Source organism: Amia ocellicauda, chromosome 1 (assembly GCF_036373705.1).
Source record: "Amia ocellicauda isolate fAmiCal2 chromosome 1, fAmiCal2.hap1, whole genome shotgun sequence".
Classification (NCBI taxonomy): Eukaryota; Metazoa; Chordata; class Actinopteri; order Amiiformes; family Amiidae; genus Amia; species Amia ocellicauda.
In genome coordinates this window covers 54,200,368-54,208,834 of record NC_089850.1, presented here as the reverse complement: position 1 = coordinate 54,208,834, position 8,467 = coordinate 54,200,368, and the positions used below count along the sequence as shown (strand labels likewise).

Sequence of the window (8,467 nt, the reverse complement as noted above, 5' to 3'; positions counted from 1 at the left end):
TCACCAGCTGTTTTCATTTTAATTTACCCAGCCTTAGCGGTTCTGCAATTGTTAATAGTTCCATGTGGATTATTACGATGTGTTTTTGTGTCTTACGTTGTTTTTACCTGTGTCTGCCTGGCTGACTGTCTGTCTATCTCTATATCTTTTTGTCTGTCTGTGTGGCCTTTGTAAGCTACAGAAAAGGTGCTAAAAACACAACAAAATAATTTTGCCACTTGAAAAACAAAATCATGACAAAATAAAGAATACAAATTGAAATCCCAATATAATTAGACCCCCTTCTTCTTCTTCTGTTCATCTTTTAAAGACTTCCAGAATACAGTAGCTTGGATCTGTGGTCTTGGATGTAAGTAAAAGCTTCTGTGATGCCATGTCTGCAGGCAATATGGGGGGATTTCTGTAACAGACAAGCTTTTGTCATGTCTACAGAGATTTAATTAAAACAGAGACATTTTATCATGTAAAATGAATTCAGGGTTTGGCTTTTGGCTGTACTCCTGCTCACCCAACTCCTCCCCTCTTACACACAGAAACACGCTACACTTGAACAGAAGCCACACAGAGCATGCAGGCCCACAGAGATTTCTCTGCACCCCTAGAGAAGGAAGAAAAAATATGTATTTCTCCTATTGCTCCTACAAGAGGCCTGAACTCTGCCAGTGCTCTGAGATGCTTATCCCTCAGGGAAACTCAATCCATAAACAACAGGATGAAATTAAGTGAACTTTTCTCCTGGGAAGAGTATGGTCCACAGTCAGTTTCTACTCACATAGCCAATATCAGAGGCAGCTTTTGGGCCTTGGGCATGAGAAAGCACATATTTAATATAAGTTCACTCTTCCCATTTTTCTTCCCTCTTCTGGGGTCATTCTTCAGGCTGCAGACTGGAATACAATGCACAGGTCAGCTCCGACTCGCTGGCAGGTCAAAACATTGATGATCTTGGGGTTTAATCAATCATAAATATCTTGCAGCATTAACTATAAATGTTGCCACTCCAGTGTTTGTTTCATCTTAAAATCTTTCTGCCTGGCACCTTGAAAGAATCTGGATGTGCGTTATGTCTTCTTTTTGGTTTCATGTGCAGGAGTAACATACACACAGATTGATATCTTGTGTCAGGGCTCCAAATCACATGATCTGTAACCTGTTGGAAAATTAGCCTGTCTGAATACTTTCAGTGCTTTGAATTGCAAGGAGAAACACCAGGACACTGAGCCAGGACACCAGCAGGGAAGTTTTTAGCTAAATATGTTTACCTTCCTCAAACAATAGGAAGTCACTCGAGTGCTGTGGAATTGAGGTTGAGGGAAGCAATGTGGTAGTTATTTTTTGGAAATAATATTAATACACAAAGTATTTTTAAAGATAAGCACAGTGGTAAAATAAGACTAGATTTTCCTCTCACTGTAGAGCTGTGTTTAGAAGTCACAAAGATGGGAGACGGGGAGGTATTGGAAGAGAATAAAATAAACAGATATTTGAGAAAGGAGTCTATTGTAAACCAGCAGGACATATTGGCCCTGAGGTTTCTGTAGCCTGTAGCTCAGAAGGGGAGCCTAGCGGGATGTACGGCACAGTGTGCAGACTGTGCGCAATGTCCAAGTTCGGGAGTTGGACAGGAAGCCCTGGCCACTCACACATGGCAGCATTTAGGGCCTTCTTTACAAGGGAAGGAGCTACCTGGCAGGAGGCTGCCACGCTCCCCCAAAAGCCTCTGATTCAAAGCTTTCATTTTCTCAGCTAATTGCATCTTTCCAGAGAAAGGGCCCAGGGCCTGCTCTCTGTAGGATTTAATGGGCTGTGTTGAAAGGACAGGTGTTTGCGGTTAATTTCGTGTTGATCTGAGCACGGCGAATTATGGCCTTATCACCCGTGTTCTTCAAGGGTTGCGAGACCCAATTGGAACGGCATTTAAAGTTAAAAGGGGAAATTGAGAATCACAATCGGCACCCCTAGTGTGTCCTCTGAAGGGATGGCAAAATAAGAGAAGCCAGTCAATAAGCACACACAAGAAAGGTAAACTGGACATGTTTATTATTTAAACTATCACTTAAATAAAAAAAAGTGCATAGAAAATAAACATGATTAGAAACTTTCCTTTTTACAAATATGTACAAGTTTTTTTATTATTATTTTACATTCAGTCTTAAGTAGTTTTTCAGTTTTCTTTTTTTTTTTCTTAACGGTCTTTCCTTCATTTGTGTGATATGAGATAACACTGATGAGCTACAAATCCCATAGAAACAAAATGTTATTACTGTCATTCTCAGCATCGCCATGGTTGCTATGACCACGCTGAGGGCAGGGTGTTGTGGCAGAAGCCTAGAAGCTGAAAATGTTCACGTGGGAAATACCAAAACAGAGTACTGGTAACAGGCCATAGAAAAATATGTATCTTCCCTTTTTCCAAACTCCCTCCACCCCGTCTCCTCCGCCTCTGTCACCTATCGAGAGCGATGCTTTCCTATGAAGAGTGGAAGCCTTTAAAAGTTACACTTACAAAAGTAAAGTTTTTATTCAAGGGCCAGTCAGGAATCTACCCTGCACTGCCACTGTATCGAAGACTAAAAAAGACTTCCAAAAAATAAATAAATAAAAATAATATATACATATTTTTTTCTATTTATAAAATACTACATACAAATGAATAAAAACTACAACTGAAATCATATCTCTGAGAAGGGTGGAGTGGACTGGATACAAGAATTGGTGGGAGATTTTTTAGAAGAGAGTGAAAAAAATAAAAAAAATAAATGAAAAGGCTCTGTCTTTTCTATGGCCCTGACTATTCAACTGAATTACCGCATAAAGTAAGCTGTCTAATATAAGAACCTCGTAAAAATAAAAAAATAAAATGTACAAATAAAATCATAATAAAACAACATTCATTTACTACAAGAAAAAACACGAGAATCAAATGGTTGATCTCAACAAGTACACAACCACATTATACATATATATATATTTTATAATATAAATAACGTTCCTTAAAAAAAACAAAAAACAAAAAAACTGCAACCAACCATGACAAGGCCATTGCAGACACAGGAAAACTGGTACTGGGTATTAAATACAAGCTTCTGTACGAAAGATCTAGGTTAGTTGAAACTGTAACACAAAAACCATTATAGAGTACATTGAAAGATGCATTTATCCTTAAGTAAGCTGCTGTTTTGCTAGTTGTAACTAACTTGTTTGTCCATTCCTTATATTGTGTACATACTGAAGTACGAGTTACTATTTATATTTATATATATATATATATATATATATATATATATATATATATATATATATATGTATGTATGTTTATGTGTGTATATATATATAGTATAACTGAAGATGTTGGGGAGCCACTGGTGTTGTGAGGCGACATGAGAGACTGCTGTTTCTTATCCATGTTGTGTTGCGAACGTTGCTTCTCAAACTCAGTGCCCTGCTGGGAGAGGTTTTAGAAGTCCGAGAGGGAAGGGTTTTGTAATATGGCATTGAAATGGATCACAAGAGGAAAGTCTTTGACTAAGCCCTTAATAATATAGTTATTGTTGTGGTATAATTATTAGTCTGTTTCTTAGTGAGCTTAACAGACTCACTAAATGCCTTGATTTTACAACCTCACGAAATGCAATTGATAACTTGCTTCGCCCTTTTTGTATATTTCAGTTTAAACAAGAGCAACAAATGCAGGTCATGTTATTGTAATTATTGTTAGTCTTAAATATACATTCAATAGAAACCAAGCTGCAGAATTCCCTTTTAAACCCTGACTCAATGCAGGCGGAGTGAACGGAGGTGGGTTTTATTTTATTTTTTTAAACCAGTTGACTGTGACTGTATCCCTGAATTAATTCAGACTCCTAACCTGAGCTGTCTCGAGTTCTGAATTTGAAATTTGAGTTTCTTGCTCTTTCTGGGCAAATTAAGGTGTTGCTTCACAATCCCTTACCAAGACTACATTAGTCCAAGTTCAAATGGAACCACTGCCTTGTTATGAGCAAATACAATAATAAAAAAAAAACTATTTGAGGAAGCTGCATAACAGTCTGTAAAAAAGCTTTTCTAACATAACTACAAAAACAAAAAACAATGAAACAAAGAGGTCCCAACTTTTAGACAGGCCTTCTTTGCATTGTAAGTGCTATACTAGATGCCACATATGGGTTGAGAACATGGGCAGAGGTCAGAGGTCGTGGAATTCTGCATCTCCTTTCCTGACATCAAATATACAAAATCATAAAAAACAAACAACAAAACGAAAGAAAACAAACGACTCAAAACTGGCCTGGAATGCTCTCTTCTAGATTTCAAAGCAGCACGGTGCACACAGCAGCATTTGGAAACGACGTAGTTCTCCAATGTTCGTTGGGATAGGGCCTCTTCTTTCATCGCTGGCTTGGCCTATCGGACACACTGCTGAGAGAATTCGAGGGTGGCGCGGTACAGATCAGCTTTAGAAGCATAGGTACGTTCTTTGACCAACTGAAAAAAGACTGTTTTTCTCAGAGGTTGAGTGTTGTTTCCATTGTAACTTAACCTGATGGGTTTATTAGTAGTAGAATAAAATCTCGCTCCCTTCAGTGCCGGGTCAGCAAGCCCTGAATCTGCTTGTCCCTCGGCTGGCGGGCTGAGGAGGTGGGGGAAGGGGAGGGTTAGGACCCTTATAAAAAATGTTGGCTCATTAACTCTCGTCTAATAGCTTGGCGGCAGCAGCAGCATCAACGTCAACAAGAGAGGTTTCTTTCCCCGGTTTGTTGTTCTCGTTATTAAGGCCATATGCAATAGTCTTGGTTTTGCAAGGAACCAGACTGTGAATTAGAGAAAACTCACAGACTCACATAACCTCCCTTAAATCAGTCAAGGTTTCTTAGCTCAGCTCTGGGTGTTCAAGATTTGTGTTTGATGTTGTAGGACAAGACCTTCACTGCTTCTGGATGTCGTATTTTGAGCCTCCTAAGATACTGCGAGCGCATCTAGATCCACTTACAATATAGAATCTCTTTTGCAAACTCAAGAGACAGGAATGAAAAGTCACCACCCTTGGACTGAAAGGCAGAGGAAGAGCTATTTAGTGGATGCCTTTTGTTATTTCTCGCAGGGTTTCGTTTGTTGCCTTGCAGATCCCCACCTGGGCTCAGAGCATTCTCCCGTGAGGTTTGCCCTCTGTGGGGTAGGGAGGGACAGCAGTCCGTCAAGAAACATATAAATAAATAACAATAACAAAAATACAGGAAACTCAAGTGTGAACGGAGGCCACAGTTCATGTCTCCAGTGCGCTGCTGTACCCTCCTGCAGTGCCGAGTCAAAGACAACAAAAGTTTTTCCAGACTGTTTCAGTGCACTGAGAGTGATCTGGACCCCACACCCCCCTCTCCCATTCTCCATCGTGTGCCAGCGGTAGTGCTTTCTGATTTTCTTTTAGTTCGCTTTGAAACAGAGATGCATTCCCTCACACTTGCCACGGATCTGGAAACAAAATTAAAAACGGGGGAGAAAACGAAACAATACACAACTAAAGACGGTCCCGAGCTTCTCGAATGTAAGCCATTGTAATTCACCGAGTTCAGCTTTGAGAAGAAATGCATTTTGGACAAAAGAAGGAGCTCCATTCTGCTCTCAAAGAAGGGAACGGAAAGGCAGTTTGTACTAAATGCTTTCTTGTAAATTGTCCATTTCTTTAGTCCCGTTTATTATTAAGGCTGCAACAAAGGCCAATCCTATTCCGTAGAAATCTGCATGAGTGGGCTCACACAGTACAACTATGAGCTTTCCCACCTACAAAGATTAAACTACTCCACAACAACTATTCACGCCATCAACGATTACTCAATATGTCTGCAGTTAATTAATGAATAAACGAACAAAGACAGCGTACCAGGAGCCTGATGGAGGACTGAAAACTGAGCGAGAGCAACAGCCGGTATGTTTGGAACTGAGAAAACCTCAGGTCACATGACTTTAAGAAACTAACAAAAGAAAAAAAAATACAAAAACACACAAAAAAAAACTAAACAAAAACAAGATCTATAAAATTCTCGACCAAGCATCAGTATTAGTAAACTTTTTTGTTTCCTACAAAAAATGGACCTTGTTAAAATAAATACAACTTGTTTCTCTTAAAAAAATAAATACAATCATTAAGTGCTTCTCACTTTTAAGTGCTTTTTGTCTCACGTATAGAAAAATATACATATTATTTACATTTAAAAAAAGAGAACATGAGTATTTTCATTAAAAAAAATATTAAAATCAAGCAGATTAAGAGAGAGTGAGCTAAATGACTCAGTCAAACAAGGTCAATGGATATTTCCAAGTATATCTGAAAATGTTTTGGCAGTTTTTCTTTTTTTTTTATGAGTTGTGAAATAGTACAGAAATTAAGCTTATTACCTGAAAAAATAAATATATGAAGAGAAGATCCTTTTAAAAGACAAATACTCTTCTTTAAACACTGCTGTGCTGTGTCAGTGTTGAGCTTTGGCGCTCAGACCAGAGACTAAGGTCCATTTCAGACTCGTGTTACAGTCTGGATCAGGAGACTCAAACAGAGGGGGGTGACAGGACTGTTTCATCCTGAGTCCCTGGGCTCTCGCTGGTTCCAGCAGTCTGGAAGGAGATTCCCCACTGTCGCCCTACCCCCAGGGAGAGTGTGAAGATGTTGGGGATGAATCAGAGTAGATGGCTTTCTATGTAATCTGTTCCTATGTCGACTTAAAACAAACAAGCAAATGAAAGAAGGAAACTGTGCACGTCCCTTAGCTTCCAGTGCTCCACAAGCTCCTTTCACCTTTTTTTTTGCCTACTGATTTCTCTTGACTGAGTTTGCCTGCCCGTCTAGCGCCTGCTGAATTTCTAACTTTAAGTACGCACATTATCATTATCAATATTATTATTATTATTTAAAAGGAAATAAAATCTACAGCTTTCTTTTATAGGGCTTCATTAGGGTCACTTTGTGCTCCCTCGCTCCCTCTAGTGTTTAAAAACAAACAAACACACACTGGTCTTGACTCGTCTGTCAAACTAGGATTAATATATACAGTGTATTAAATACACGCCTTACAGTAAAAAAAAAAAAAAAAGAAAAATAAGACACAGTATATCTTCTAATACCAACGCTGGCCTACCGGTCTCTATGTACATTCACACATTGAGAGGTGAAACAAAAGGGGTGTCAGGGTCACAATGCCCTAAATTGGTCAGTCAGTATTCCCACTCCGCTCGTCATTTATTCCATTTTCTTTTTTCTTTTCACGAATTGCACTTTGGTGTAACTAAGAAGTCAGTGTCAGAAGTTTTTGACTACTGAAATGTGAATGGTCTTTTTTTTTGTTTTCCGTTTTTTGTTTTAAATCCAACAGGATCCCAGTGTAATATACATCACCCTCAACAACCGAAGAGTACAACAATTCTCAAGAGGTCTCATATTAGGTCTCAGATATTACCTGCCTGGTCAGATCTGGCACTGGGGCACCCTGTTCTTTGACTGGGCTGTGTAGATCAATTTATATAGATTCTGATTGATTTATTTCTTTATGAGAAAACGTTCAAGCAAACATAGGTTGATCCATAGCCTTGTTTCACCTTCGGACAGTGACGGTGGTGTCGGTGGTTGTGGGGTGGTTAAAACTCACTTGTTGGAAAGGAGGCCTGCTCGTTTTCCCATGCCCCCACCCCTGCCCCCCAAATAAAGAAAGCAGCAAATCAAAATGAAACAAAAACAAAATTACAGCATAGGGTACTCCAGCTAACGTAACTCCCACAGCTGCTGTCCTGGAGTCAACACTCACACGAGGAACCAGCAAACCGATGGCGGGATCCCCATTGACATCAGCCTCACCGACCAGCAGCAATTCAGAAAGGCCCTGTGGGAAACCGCCCCAGCATGGCCAGAGAGGGGGCGTCCCTCTGGAGCCACAGCTGAGCTCGGCAGTTTTCTCCTCAGGGATGTGTGTGTGTGTGTTTGTGTGTGCGTGTGCGAGAAAGGAAATGGGCGAGCGGTCCTGGAGAGAGAGAGAGGGAGAGAGGGAGGGAGGACGAAGGCGGGCAGGGACAGGGAAAAGGGGCGGACCAAGAGCTCAAGCCCGTCAGTTCAGGAACTTGCGGCACTTCTTGGCTCCGCAGTTGCAGGGCAGCTTGTTGCTGGCGTCCTCGATGGGGAATTTGTAGTCGTAGGTCAGCTCCTCGCCCCGGTAGATCTTGCGCATGGCGAAGATGACTATATGCTTCTGGCCGTCGATGTTGATGACGCGCGAGTAGCAGTTGGGCTCGCAGGAGTGGTTGATGAAGCGCGCCGCGTTGCCGTGCATGGTGGCGTCCACCACCTCGTAGTCGTCGATGCGGAACATGTAGCAGCCGATGCCCTGTGAAGCAAGAGAAAAAGAAAGAGAAAGAGAAAGGGAGGAAGATAGAAGGTAAATCAGAAGGCAAATTAATAAAGCAGAAGGCCCAAATCTTGGATGCA

The 8,467-nt window shown here is 40.7% G+C and overlaps 1 protein-coding gene across 2 annotated transcripts in view; it reads right to left on the bottom strand.

The window, feature by feature from the left end:
- Window positions 1–2,018: 2,018 nt before the first annotated feature.
- Window positions 2,019–8,467, bottom strand: part of kmt2a (lysine (K)-specific methyltransferase 2A) — a 49,197-nt gene continuing 42,748 nt past the window's right edge. For both annotated transcript variants that reach the window (XM_066709135.1, XM_066709145.1), the window contains exon 35: window positions 2,019–8,366. In XM_066709135.1, the coding sequence (XP_066565232.1) occupies window positions 8,091–8,366 (276 nt within the window). In that variant the 3' untranslated portion in view covers window positions 2,019–8,090. The remainder of the gene's footprint in view (window positions 8,367–8,467) is intronic.